The sequence below is a fragment of the Helianthus annuus genome, chromosome 11 (assembly GCF_002127325.2).
Source record: "Helianthus annuus cultivar XRQ/B chromosome 11, HanXRQr2.0-SUNRISE, whole genome shotgun sequence".
Classification (NCBI taxonomy): domain Eukaryota; kingdom Viridiplantae; phylum Streptophyta; class Magnoliopsida; order Asterales; family Asteraceae; genus Helianthus; species Helianthus annuus.
Window position 1 is genome coordinate 109698414 of NC_035443.2, and position 14804 is coordinate 109713217.

General features: G+C 38.4%; 1 protein-coding gene across 1 annotated transcript; it reads right to left on the reverse strand.

Annotated features, from left to right (window-relative positions):
* Positions 1-4609: 4609 nt before the first annotated feature.
* Positions 4610-13024, reverse strand: LOC110890302 (protein NETWORKED 1D). Its single transcript, XM_022137895.2, has 4 exons — positions 12858-13024; positions 11548-11743; positions 6702-11467; positions 4610-5820 (listed from the first exon to the last, which is right to left on the reverse strand). Exons 2-4 carry the CDS (start codon positions 11648-11650, stop codon positions 4858-4860), a joined length of 5832 nt encoding a protein of 1943 aa, XP_021993587.1. The 5' UTR covers positions 11651-11743; positions 12858-13024; the 3' UTR covers positions 4610-4857.
* Between the last annotated feature and the right edge of the window lie 1780 nt (positions 13025-14804).

Here is a 14804-nt window from a genome sequence, read left to right on the forward strand (position 1 = left end):
TCGATTTCCGAACCAACCATTTTCAAGTTATACAACTCGTCCTCCAACTTGTGAATGTCTTCTCTAGTGCAGTATTCCCTCTTGATCAGTTCTTTGAATTCATTCCAGGGTGTGGCGTTAGCAGCTGCCAACCCTAAGATCTGCACTTGTGCGTTCCACCAAGTGAGCGCAATCCCTTCAAGTGTGCCAGTGGCGAACTTCACCCTGCGAGCCTCAGGGCATTCACACATTTCGAAAACCGACTCGAGCTTTCCAAACCAGTGGAGGAGTCCAACTGCTCCTTCCGTGCCACTGAACGAACTAGGACGACATTCCATGAAATTCTTGAAGGTGCACCCAGGCTGTTGCTGAGCGGGTTGACCTATTGTGTACGAATAGGGCAAAGTTAAGTACGAGAATTAATGTAGGATCTAAAGATCCTAGTGTCTATACTGCAGGGTATACTACCTGCTTGGGCGGCTGCAACTGCCGCAGCAACGAGAGCCTCTAGCTGGGCTTGAGTCATGGTGATTCGTGCGGCCATTGATCTTCACATCAAAGGCAACATAAGTGAGAAAGGTTCGCGAATAGTGCGATGACAGAAGAGTGTAAGCACATAAGTATTCTCATGCAATGTCAAGTTGTGAGCAAGGTAATGTAAGCATACTACGAGCAAAGTTCTATGCAAATTCTAGCATGTAGGCAATAAACATAAACCTTATTACCTAGGAAGTTGAGTCTTGCACGTGGAGCGAAGCGTCGTTGTGGATCGTTGAGAGCACTGTTCTGGTTATAGTCTGGTTTTAATAAAAACGTTTTTCCATATTAAAACCAAGTTCTCTATAACCAATGGCTCTGATACCAATCTGTCACACCCCCAAAATCCACCTGCGGAGTATCACCGCTTGGGAGCGTGACTGACCAGGATCAAGCCACCAATCATATTGAACATGCATTTAATATTAAGTAAAATAACTGAAAACCATCCATTCAATACAAAAGGTGATCAAACAAATCATCGTTTCAAAATGTAGCGGAAGCATAGTAAATAAACCAGTAGTAGTTGACAGTTTTAAGTATCATAATAGTTCAAGAGAAAAGCCACGATCCTTGTCCACAACGACCCGCTTCTCCAGTGCAAGCTCCAAGTACCTAACGATCTGCAAGGCATGTAACAGAATGATCAACAAACTAGTTGAGCGAGTTCACAGTTAATAGTTTAGTTTGGGTAATAATGCGTTCGTTCAGTTAAGTCTCATATTGTATCAGTTCCATCGCGGCCTCCCAGGCATGTGTGCGAAGATTAGGTTCATTAGTTCGCGACCGTAGTCTTTACCGACCAGGGTGTGTGCGAAGGCAATTTATCAGTTCGTTCGCGACCATAGTCTTTACCGACCAGGGTGTGTGCGAAGGCAGTTGAGTAGTTCGTTCGCGACCATAGTCTTTACCAACCAGGGTGTGTGCGAAGGCAGTTCGACAAGTATCATTTAAGTATGCACAAATAATCATCCAACCCATTCCCACCCTGGGAACCCATGCCTTGGCTGTGTGAACTCACCTTGGTTTGCTCGGTATGCTAGGTTATGCACTCACAAGTAATTAATCACGTCCTATTGTATGCACGTATAACAAATCAGTTCATGTTCGCAATGATACGCATGCAATTTAATGTTCACATAACAGTCAGTTTGCATATCGGCACAACACGTATCGTTTCACATCAAACCATCAGCTAGTGTACACGAATACCAATGTTAACATTCATCACCAAGCATGGCATGCCAAATAAAATCAAACACACATTCCAATATTCAAAATATGTACATAGTTATACATCTTTCGATCCACCCTTATCTTTCGGTACATTAGTGATCTTTCGACAAACAGTTATCACAGTTATCCTTCGGACCGAAAGTTATGTTTCGAACCAATGCCATCTTTCGACCAACTGTCATCTTTCGACCAACTTAATTATGTTTCGGTCAATGCTATCCTTCGGTCAATGCTCCTATGGTTCGGTCAAGGCTATCCTTCGGTCAACACTACTATGGTTCGACTAACAAGCATCTTTCGACCACAACTATGTTTCGAGTAGCAATATCTTTCGACAATTAACAGTTACGTTTGATCACAATCAGTTACGGATATCATGCAGTCAATTACAGAAACAGAAACCCTAATCATCTACAGCCGTCATCATCATTAACAAGCACATTTCATATATTCAATCTCAAGAACCCTAACCGAAAATCATGAACAATAACCATATTCATTCGGATTACTATTAAGACATAACAACCTCATGTAAACTGATTTCATAATAACCCGATTTCACTAATATATCAACAAGTTATCAATCCGGAGCATACATCGTCACAGTAACATAACAAGCACCATTGAAATCGATTTAAACTTATTATCATGCCATACGACTACAAGATCATCTTTATACGATTCATATCATTCAACATACAATCAATTCGAGTCGTTCTTAATCAAAGCATGTAATAATAATAACATCATGTCATAACGATGGTAGTGAAACACTAACCGGATTAGGGGATTGAAACTAGTGGGGGTTTCGGGTGCACAAGAACTTTCAGCCGACTACAAGACTTCGAGAGAGAGAGAGAAGGGTATTAGGGTTTGTGAAACTAACTGCCGGTTACATGCATCACGTATTTAAACGTATCACAGAAATGGGCCAAGCCCATTAGAAAGGCTGGGCCGAAAGATGTCGAAGGATGGAGTCTTTGGTCGAAGGATATGTTTCGAGATCCTTCGAACCGGAAGCTGATCCTTCGAGTCGAAGGATATGTTTCGAGATCCTTCGAACTGTGTGCCATGCTTCGTGATCTAGACTAAGTGTTTTTAGACCAAGTGTTTTTAATAATAATTCTAATATTATATTCTACCACAGCAAGTAATCACATATGGCAAAATGACAATACGTTTCATTAAAATACATCGCGTACAATTTCAAGTCCACAATCCAAACAACTAAACAGTCAAAGTCAACGCGCATTTAATGCGAAAGTGAAAGTCAGAAACTCGAGTTGTCACAAAAGTAACCAACCGACGAACCCAATGCTAACGTACGCTGAGAAAGAAAATATCCGAGCGAAGATACGGGTTAGGCACACACACCATAACCTTCGAGCCGATCTGACCGAGCACCTATGGTTTTATCGTGAACAAGGAGGAGTCGACGAAGACGACTAGTTATAAATTTTCTAGTTATATTTTTAATGACTTTGTAATGTTTTTATTTTTTTTAATGAAATTATATTAATTTTCTAGTTATTAAAATTGCCATTTAATTTTAAAAAATAAATATTTAAATAAATAAATAACTAAGTAATCATGACGGGGGCCTCATCCACACCCTGCAAATTAAAGGGGGGCATGATAAAGCCCCTAGGCTGACATGGCGTTGACGTGGATCCTACATGGCCTGATAAAGCCCATGGGGGCTCCAACCACACCCTCTAGCCTGACTATCCTCCACACCACACCCTTGGGTAGTCCCCAAGGGGATGGTCCTCCACCCATACTGACGTGACACCTACGTGGCGGATAGTCACGAAAGGGACTGCCCAAACCACACCCCATGATCTTAGAAATTACTTTTCAAAAAGTCATAAGTTAATAAGTTCTTTTAACAAAAGTTTTGAACTAGAATAAGCTAACCCAAACACACCTATATATATCGGTTTCATGTCAAAACTACCTGCCCGACCGTGAATTTGTCAAAACCAAAGTTAACCTGCTTCAATTTTAATGGTTCCTCAAACGGTACTTCTAGATCCAACTAAAGGTAATAAAGGAATTGACAAGGTGTAAACAACTCGAGGTCTCTCCAAATGGTACGTATAATAGGAGGATTTCTTAGCTTCATTAAGTTTAACTTTTTTCTTAATCTGAACTTTTAACATTAACACTTATATCCCCTCTAATCTCTAAAAACTTTGTAAGTTATCATTTTGACCCCCTCAAATATACGTGTTATGTCGGTATAAATATAAATTATTTTTCGTTTCGACGTATTTTTTTCTAAAAAATGAGTCATGTCAAATATAATACGTTTCCGTGCTTATTTTTATGGACATATTCAATTGATCTACGTTTTAATGTAAATTTTGTTCAGAAACGAGTCGGGTCTATTGTAATACGTTTTCATTAGACGAGATAAATTCGAGTTACTTTACTTTTCATCAGTTATGTCAAATATAACACGTGTTAGTGCTTTTTTGACGTTTTCACTTGATCTACATTTTGACGTTTATGTACATGTCGGTATAATTTCAGCATAATGACATTTTGATCCCCTCGAGTTTTACGTACTTATTTTTACATACGTGTCGGTATAAATTCAAGTTGGTTTGTGTTTCGACGTAATTTTTTTTAAAAACAAATCATGTCAAATATATATTACGTATTTGTGCTTATTTTTATAGAGGTTTTGATTCATAAGCAATTATGGAAAATATATATATATATATATATATATATATATATATATATATATATATATATATATATATATATATAGTACACTCAAATCACATTAAAAAACCGGGTATCAAAATAACACATAACTCAAACTTCACGAGTAATCCGGGTATCAAAATAAGTATGAATAGAGATTATTTTATTGAACATAATGGTGATGGACCAATAGACCATTTAACCATTTTACACTATTCCCATTTAAACACTAAGGCCAATTCTAAGAGAAAAAACAAGCTCTCCAAAAATAGCTTCTTAAGATCATATGGGAATATTTACATTCTCTCTAGTCCCAAATATATAAAAACTTGTTCCTTAGTTTATATAAAAATAACACATTAAGTAACCCACAATCGCATAAAAACTCGACTAGTCTCCTTTAGTCGAAGGCTCGACACAAGCACAAAAGTGACCTTTCTTCCGCCTGTTGTTGTTGATCGTCGTTGTTCTTGTTCTTCCGCCAGCATATAGATAATCTTTCAAAACAACTCGTTTTTTGGTGTCGAAAAACCTCTTTTTCCCAGTCGGTTCGTTTTCGTCGTCAAGTTTCAACAACTTAAACTGTATCTTTTGTATCTCTATTTGCATGCGACCAATGTTTTCAGAAACCCGTCTAGCTTGTTCCGACACCTTTTTTCTTCTCATACTTTCAGTTTCTCCTGATTCCGATGTCGATGATTTGTCAGCATTACCTTCGATATGTTGTACTAATCTCGCGTTGAGTTCGTATAGTTTCTCGATGGCGGAATCAGCTTCCGTGAGTTGTCCCTTTAGTGACTTGCATTCGATCATTGCTTTTCCCCTTCTACTCTTTAATGTCATGTCAACTTTCCGTTTCAAATCCTCGATTGTGATTTGAAGATTTGTTAACCTTAGAACATCAGAATTGAGCCGTTCGAGAACTTTCTTCTTGTTCGCGTCTTCTTGAGGCTCCTCGAATCTTCTAGAAACTTCTAGTATGTTATCGAGAGACACCTCTGAAGCAGTGGGATGGTGTTTGAACACAGTTTTGGAATCATCAGTGGTTTCCCAAATCTCGCCTTCGATTAATCCTCTTTTGCTTACACCGTATGACGAACATTCGGAGGCTTGATCAAGCATGATATCTTTCGGATCTGCTTCTGAGATTTCGGATGTTGATTTTGTTTTACCATTTGGTCTACCGGAACTCTTTTGCTGACTCAGTTCTTCGATCTGCATCATTGCGGATTCCAGTTTTGCGTCTGAATCCAACTTTTGTTGCGTTACAGTCATTTCGATAACTTTAACTTTACTTTGAAGATCCTGCAACTCGACAAATGCATCTCGTTCCATGGTTGCAGATTCACCACCCTGAAAATATATGTTACCGAATTACTTCATTGGTTTAATAAAAACAGTTGTAGCCATTACAAGCTTGAGATATGAACAAATAGATTCACACACGAAAGTAAAAGAGTAATAATTATTTTTTAATGTAGTTTATTTTAGAAATAGAAGTGTTTAGGGACCCGAACCGACCCATTCCGAACAATTTTGACTCTTTACACAACCCGCCCAATTTGCCGCATCTACACGTTAACAAATCTAGAGTCTAATGAGTCAATTCGGGTTATGTCATATCTAAATCCATAGTTGTTAATAGCAGCGGACGATAGCGACAAGCAACCTATACACTACGTAGCGATAGTGATGAAACAGCGGGCACTATTTTATGTTTAGCAATACATTAGAAGAAATTTTTGGAAATATTTTTTATATGTATGCGTATATTTAAAAAAAGAACCTAAAATCCAGCTATTGTATACGTATATTTTATCGTTATTTATATTAAAACGAAAAAAACTGAATTTCCGCTAATTACTCGCTATGGAGGCGCTAAAATCAGACAGCGATGAACGAGCGCTTCGCTACGCTATAGCGCTACTAACAACTATGTCTAAATCATGTCAGCAGAATTTTTTTTTAATAGCTTAAATGAAAATGTCATTATGGGCAAAATGTCAGCCAATGTGTATCTTATCGAAGAAAACCGCCAAAATCATATTTTAAAAATCTAGATAAGTACTGAAACAACTTATTTGTAATCATATTTGGTACGCTAATTGGTTATAGTTGTTTAGCAGTTCTTGACAAATAGTGTTCCGAGTCAACCCAACAAAAATACCCATTTTGACCTGTTACCCAATTGCCACCTCTAGCAAACATGAATTCACTAGAACATTAACCGTTACCTTCTCATTCTCGTTTTCGGACTGTGACACTTTGGTTTTGACACAGGTATGATTTTCCAACGATACGATGCTATCCCTCAAAGAATCAAGGGCTGGACCATATGCAGCCAAACGACCTTTAAGATCAGCATTCTCACATTCTAAAACGTTGCTTCTTTCTTTAAGCAATTCAGTATTCAAATCTTTGGAGTATTTTTCATCTTGAAGACTCAAACACACGTCAGTAAGCTCACTGATCTTCTGTTCCAATAAAACTTGAGAAATAATTGAAGTCTGCAAATCCCCGTAGATCAACGACCCCTCTGCTTCCAGTAACCGCAACTTTTCCTCTGTAGTTTCCTGCTTTTCGGTCAACTGCTGCATCTTAACCGCCAACATCTGGCTTTGTTTCGTCAAACGATCATTATCTTCTAAAAATTTTAGAATTTGCTTCCGTTGTTGATCGTTAGTCGTTTTAACCTCACTGTTCTCTCTCTTCAGATTAGCTACAATCTCAGACAGCTCCTTCTTGTCATTCTCTAAAATCGTTAATTCCTTTTCTTTTAACTGCAACAAAGAACTTCCATTCACTAAATCCAAATTCAGTTTATCACAAACAGACTGAATCGTTCTGAATTCGCGCTCGGATTTTTCCAAAGTCTTTCTAAGATCAACGTTTTCATTTAATGTCTCTTCCAATTTCTTCTCAACCGAAGATAGTTCTTCGTGTTTCTCATCAATGTAATTCTTCAGAGTTTGAGAGAGGATACATTGACTTAAAGCTTCGATATAAACGATATCGTTTTCTCTCCGCAGATCAGCTACAATCTCAGATAGCTCGTTCTTGTCGTTCTCTATAATCTTTAATTCCTTTTCTTTTAGTTGCAACAAATTATTTCCATTCACTAAATCCAAATTCAACTTATCACAATCGGACTGCACCATTCTGAATTCGTGCTCGGATTTTTCCAACGTCTTTCTAAGATCAACGTTTTCTTTTACCGTCTCTTCCAATTCCTTCGTAACCGAAGATAGTTCTTCGTGTTTCTCGTCAATGTAATCCTTCAAAGTTTGAGAGAGGATACCTTGACTTAAAGCTTCATTATAAACGATGTCGTTTTCTCTCCGTAGATCAGCTACAATCTCGGTCAGCTCCTTCTTGTCATTCGCTAAAATCGTTAATTCCGTTTCTTTCGATTGCAACATATTATTTCCGTTCGCTAAATCCAAATTCAATTTATTACAAACAGATTGAACCGTTCTAAATTCGCATTTGGAATTTTCCAAAGTCTTTCTAAGATCAACGTTTTCATTTACCGTCTCTTCCAATTTCTTTGCAACCGAAGACAGTTCTTCGTGTTTCTCGTCAATGTAATTCTTCAAGATTTGATTGAGGATACCTTGACTTAAGACTTCATTAAAAGCGATGTCATTTTCTTTCCGCAGCTCAGCTACAATCTCCAACAGCTCCTTCTTGTCATTCGCTAAAATCGTTAATTCCGTTTCTTTCGATTGCAACATATTATTTCCGTTCGCTAAATGTGAACTCAATTTATCACAAATAGATTGAACCGTTCTGAATTCACGCTCGGATTTTTCCAAAGTCTTTCTAAGATCAACGTTTTCATTTACCGTCTCTCTCAATTTCTTCTGAACAGAAGATAGATCTTCGTGTTTCTCATCAACGTAGCTTTTCAGAGTGTGCGAAACGATACCTTGACTTAAAATTTCATTTAAAAAGATTTCGTTTTCCTCTTCTAGAACACAAATCTTGTTCTTTATCTGAACATTATCGTTCAACAAAAGTTTCTTTTCTTTAAGAACATCCATATTCTCCATCTGTAACATTCGGAAAGCTTCTTGAACAACCGACAACTCACACTGTATATTCTCTAGCTGAGTTCTTAAACCCGATTCATTAATCTCTCTGTCAATTACTTTCGATCGTAATTCTTCATTTGTTTCCGAAATTTTGAAGACCGCGTTTTGCAACCCGAGAATCTTTTCAGCCCGAACACCCAACTCGTGTTCGGTAACACACTTTTCCGCCTCGAGATCCACCAACTTCGTTTTGAATTGGTTCAAAAGCGTGACTAGAATCGTTGTCTCAACAAGCAACTTCATATTTTCGTCTTCATTTTCAATCAGCGCACGCTTTTTGCCTTCGATTTCTTGCTGGATATTATCGAAACATGTTTGTTCTCGCCCGTTTTCACATCCCGGGTGTAACGAAAGACCAGCAGCTTTCAGCAACTGATGCATTCCGTTCTTAAATCTATCGTTCTGATCAGATAAAGACTTAATCTTTAACCGGTTTTCGGTTTTCTCTTGTTTCAGCACACGGATCAGACTTTCCGACAATTTCGATGCCTCTTGGAGTTTACGACAATCGTTAAGCAACGAAAAGTTCTTTTCTTCAAGATCTTGAGCACAGTTTAACAATATTAAGATTTCAATTTCAGAACCGAAAGATTTATCGAGCTCGTGTTCGTATTCTTCATTTTTATTTCGACTTTCTTCTTGCAGGAGTTGAATTTGGCTTCTCATTGCTTGCAATTGTCTATCATTCATTTCGACAAACGTAACATGTTCTTCGTTCCGTAAAGCCAGCGATACATTCAGCTCGCGTACTTTTCGAAGTGTAGATTCTCGCTCTTTCTCCATGAACGCGTATTTATCTTCTAAATCTGCGTATTTACTCTCCAGATTGTTTAACTTTTTGTCGGTAATTTCCATTTGCGAGACTAGAGTACCCTTTTCGGTTATAAGCACTGACTTTTCATCTGCAAGCAATCGACACGAATCTTCAAAACTCTTCGACTTTTGCTTCAAAACTTCAAGTTTGACATGAGCATCAAAAAGGGAATTCTCGAGCACCGTGTTTTTCTCCGACACTTGACTCAGATTATCAGTTGTTACTTGTAACTGACCCAACAAATTCGCTTTTTCAACCGCAAGATTCGATTTTTCTTCTGAAAGAGATCGATACGCGTCTTCGAGTGCTTTCAACTTACCCCTTACCCCTTCCAACTCATCACCCAAATCCGATAACGAGTTTTCCAACACAACATTTCGCTCAAGAAGTTGACCCATGATTTCCAGTTTCTCTAAAAGAGCCGCTTTTGCGGTTTTTTCTTTTTGCAATTCTTCGTTTAAATTAGATTTCTCATCCTTTAACTCCTTTACAGATAAACCGAAGCTTTCCGGATTCAACCCGACATAAGCAACTTGCTGCATAATCGACCCGTGTTTCTTGTTCAGCTCATTTAGTTCCTCTTTTAGACAATATATCTCTTGCTGAAGAGCATTTCTTTGGTCAACTCGAAGGTCAACCTCTTCCTCGAGTTTCCCGTTAGCTTCCTTTAAGTTACTGATTTCCGACTGCATTTCTTTCAAAGAAACTGCAGACGACAAGTTGACCTCGCTAAGGTTCTTGTTCTCCTCAATTTTCTTCTGTATCTCTCCCTCTAAAACTTCGTTACGCGCTTCGATATCCCGTAAAACTTGAGCCCAATTTTGTAACTCGCCCGCCATTGATCTTAACTCTTCTTGAGACTGCTCGTGTATTTGCTGTAATGTTTGGAAAGCGGTTTCGGCTTCCACAAACCGTATTCGTTCTTCTTGTATGCAAGTCCATAATCTCCCAAGTTCCTTTTGTTTCTCTGTAATTTCTTGATTTTGAGTACTGATTCTGACCCCCATTGACTCCATCTCCACGTAAAGACTCTTGTTTGACTTTTCTAACATTAGTCGTTGCTCTTCCGCAGCTTTTAATAGTGAAAGTCCGTTATCGATTTCGGCTTTCAGCCTTTCGGTTTCTTCTTCCGCACAAACGAGTCTAAGTTCAAGGCTTGATATAGTCTCCATACATTGTTGGTATAAAACATCTTTCGCTTCTTTCTCTTTCGTTAATTTAACGATTGCTAACTTCAACGTTTCAATTTCGTTCTCTGCTTCTCGTAACTTCTTCTCCAAATCTGATTGCATATTCATTGATTGTTCGTACCGATCATACGCAGTGTCCCTTTCATCTTTTAACCGTTTAATTTCTTCCTTCAAATTTGGCTCATCGATTTCCTCAATTTTCTTTACGGCCTGACGGTAAAGCTCGAGACTTTCTTCCTTTTCCACTTCTAACCTTTGCAGCATTTCCTTCAAGTTTTGGGATTCATCCTCCGCTTTGCTTGCACGGTCCGTAAGTTCTTTAGAATCTTCTTGCGATTTTAATATCTCCGACTCGAGTTTCGATAATTTATCCAAACTCTCGACGTACTGCTTCATACCAGCTTCTTTTTCGTCTTCTAATTTGGCTAAGGCCTCCTTTAATAAAACAATTTCTTTGTCGTTCACCGTTACATCCTCCGATTGAGATATATTTCGACTACGGGACCCGAGTTTATTACTGGCATCTTCCGAATCACTGAAACTGAGGGCCTTTCTTGCGGTTCCTGTCGACCTGTCTTTCTGCGAGTCATTAGGGTCAAGACATGCGATGGTTTTTGACTCTGGGGTCTGAGGATCGGAATCATATGTGGAATTAGGAGTTGAATCGTCACAACCGGCGGGTACTTGATTTGGAAATGCTTCACTCATTGTTTTGTGGGCCTGACGAAGGGCCCCCGTTGCATGATCATATCTTTCTGCTAAGGCCCGATATGCTCTGTATAACTCTTCCACCAGCTTCATAAGCTCGGGCCGCTTTTTGTAGTACATTTCTGCCCTTCTAGCAAATGAGTCCGCGTCTTCTTCAATGAGCTTTATCATTGCTTTCACTTTGATGTCGACATCTATGCACACAAGGAAAAAAAGTTAATAACTATACAAAGAAAGTACACTTATTTATACTCACGGAGTCAAAGAGCTATACCTGTAAGATTTTCTTGAAGCCATTTTGAATTCTTAGGGCTAATGTGGCTGTTCCACCACCAAGAATACATGCGCCTCGAGTCCGCCTTTGATAAAGAAGCCATGGTCCCAACTCCCAAAGTTCTACACAGATGTGCAACTTATTTAAAGGACACCGCGATTCAGTACTGATAAACCTTAACGCTCTGGTGTTCTTCCTATAAAGCAAACACGTACGATATAGTTCAGCTTTTGATGATCATAGAATAGTCTGAGGAGTAAGTAACTATTTAAGATCATCACAGATTTATCATAACACAACAAAAAGTAAAACAAATCAGAGCCAGCTGGGAAGAACTCACTCAAAATCGGCTTGTTTACAAACTGAACCAGCTCGGCTCGAACTATTTAATTTTTTATTTATTATATATATATATATATAACTGTTCTGTGTGGTGGACCGTGGATGCGTTTTTGGTCAGTCTACTCGTCACTTCATAAAAGCAATAATTACTAACCTTTTAATTTATGTTCTAATTTTAGCCCAAGCTCACTTACCATTACTATAAGGTGTTCAAATCTATGCAGTTAATGCGGTAAAATATTATATATCGGTCAAGGACCGATATTTGAGATATAGGTTATCTCGGTGAGATATCGGTAATTTTAATATCATGCAGAATTTATACATATAGCAATTTAAAAGTAACAATTCAGTGATATATCTGTGATGTATGGGTTATATCGGTTAATGTCGCAGATAATATCGGTACCGATATTTTACATGGGTACCGATAACCGATACATCCCTGATATTAACTGCATAGGTTCGAATAACTCGTGGCTAGAAGCTCTCTTGAAGTCGGCTTATTTACAAACCGAGCCAGCTCAACTCAGCTCATTTACAAAGCAATCTGAGCACAAGGTGACCCTAGCTCAGCTTGGCTCATAAACAGCCCTATGAAACAACAATAAGCAAGCTAAACCTTTTTTTAAAATTGCAACAAATCCAGCTGAGCTCATATTACATCAACTTTAAAGCAACATTTCACTTTCAACACCTAACTCCTAAAATAAAAATTAAAAAAAAAATAAAAAAAAATCCTGAAAAAGCATTAATCAGCCCTAATTTCAAGATCCAAACCTAAAACCAGAGAAACTAGAAGCCCTAACTAACCCATTCGATCATAAGTAACATAAAAACACATAAAGAATCAACAACACCATACTTCATTTCATCATTGAAGAATAATCAACATCCGTACGAGCTCAATCATAGAACATTGAAGCATACGAAATCAAAATTGTGCAAAAAATGTAGAAAAACTTTACCGAAATTGAGCTCTGGAGGTGTATAAACAGAATCATATAAGATTGTGAAGTAGAAATGCATGGATTTCAACCCATTGCAAGTGAATCTGTTGGCGTTACTTTCAAGACCAAACTGTAGTTGTTGCTCTTTGTTTGTTGCTGTGTATAGACGGACGAGCTGTCGGCTCGAGAATGAATAAATATTATTATTAAAAAAGCGACACAAGTAGGACCCGATATACACAACTATGAATGAGACAAGTTAGTGACTCTATTTAAATCTTTTCATGTTTAGTTTGTGATTAGATTAAGGGATTATTTAATTATTTTTCTGGCTGTAACTACTAACCACTTTTATCATATATATTAGAGTTAATTGTGAAAATCGTCTCTAAGGTTTGGGTATGTTTGGCATTTTTGTCTAAAATGACACTTTTGTATCAAATTGCCCTCAACATTTGTAACTTTTTGTCATTTTCATCCAAACCACTAACTTAGTTTATTTTTCCTGTTAAGTTGATGATATTTGGATGACACTGGCAAATAAAAAACCACAGGGATAATTTTGGCAATTTACTCAAACCCTTTTTAATTTCTTTTATTTAATTATTTTTGTTACATATATAATAGAAAAGAATATACATGGAGTTTTTAGAAAAAAAAATTAATAGTTTTGTCACATAATTTTTATAAATTTTCATTCAAATCATAACTCAGTTTATTTTTTTCTGTTAAGGTGAAGGATGTTTTAAATTTTATAAATTAAGACAGAAATTAATTTACAGCTTCTTTATATAAATCAGTTTTATAAAGAGAAAACGTCATTGGTGTGCAACACATAACAATCGGTTACAACTTTTAGTATTTTTCAGTTGTAGAGATAGAAAAAAATTATAAAACGTTACATATTTTTTAAATGTCTTGAGCACCTAGGAAATATGTTAGTAGAAATAAAATATTTATTTAATTAAAATTATGAGGGTAAGTAACTAATACTTATTCTGAGTGGCTTGAGTAAAGAAACTTTTGGTTCATAGCATTATAATTATAATTTGGTGGGTAATTTTAAGGTTTGGTAACGATATGTTGTTTGATAGGGGGGCACTGGCTTCTGTTTTTCCTTAGGAGCTGAAGGGGTATGGTCCCAGATCCCGCGTCAGCACGACCGCGAATGACCATTACCCTTATCACAAACCTCCACCAGCAAGAACTTATCTGTGTCCGTGCGGGCACGCGCGAACACAGCTGTCGAATCCAATCTGTCAAGTGATTAGAAAATGAAGATAGGCATAAGCGATGCGGCCTGGCACCGCATCCTATGAATATCTCCTTACCTTGTGTATGAAAACGGGTGTACGCATAGCGATGCAGCCTAGCACCGCATCCTATGAACACTTTCGTCATTACAAGGAATCTGGACAACAGCAACAGTCACCATAAGCGACGAGGCGGCCTAGCACCGCGTCCCGCAGTCTTCGCCAGAGTGGGAACGCGGAAACAACGGCGGTTGCCACAGGCAGCGGTGCGGCGCGGCACTGCACCCTGCCCACGAGGCAAGTGGGACTGACACTGCAGTGCAAGTGGCACCAATGACAGTCGCCTGTCAGCCCACACGTAAGAAATAGATTGACACCGCAGTAGGACGTGGCCTCACCTCCACAGCCGACAAGCCTGACACACCTATGTAAGGGCGGCGCGTCGTCAGTCTGTCAACTCAACCACCCTCCTTCACTCCTCGGCTATAAATACCCATCCCAAACCAGGTTTGAGGTATCTCTAGACAACTTTCTCACTACTACTACTATCACACATTTTGCTTCTCAAGCAAATTACTGATTCTCACGCCGGAGAGTGGTAACAAGGAGCACCCCCCACCTCTTCCTCCTTGTTACGAGTCACGGTGTGTTTTCCTTGTGCAGGAGACAGCCCAGCTGACGGTCCAGCCACCGATCCTCGGAAAGAAGGGAT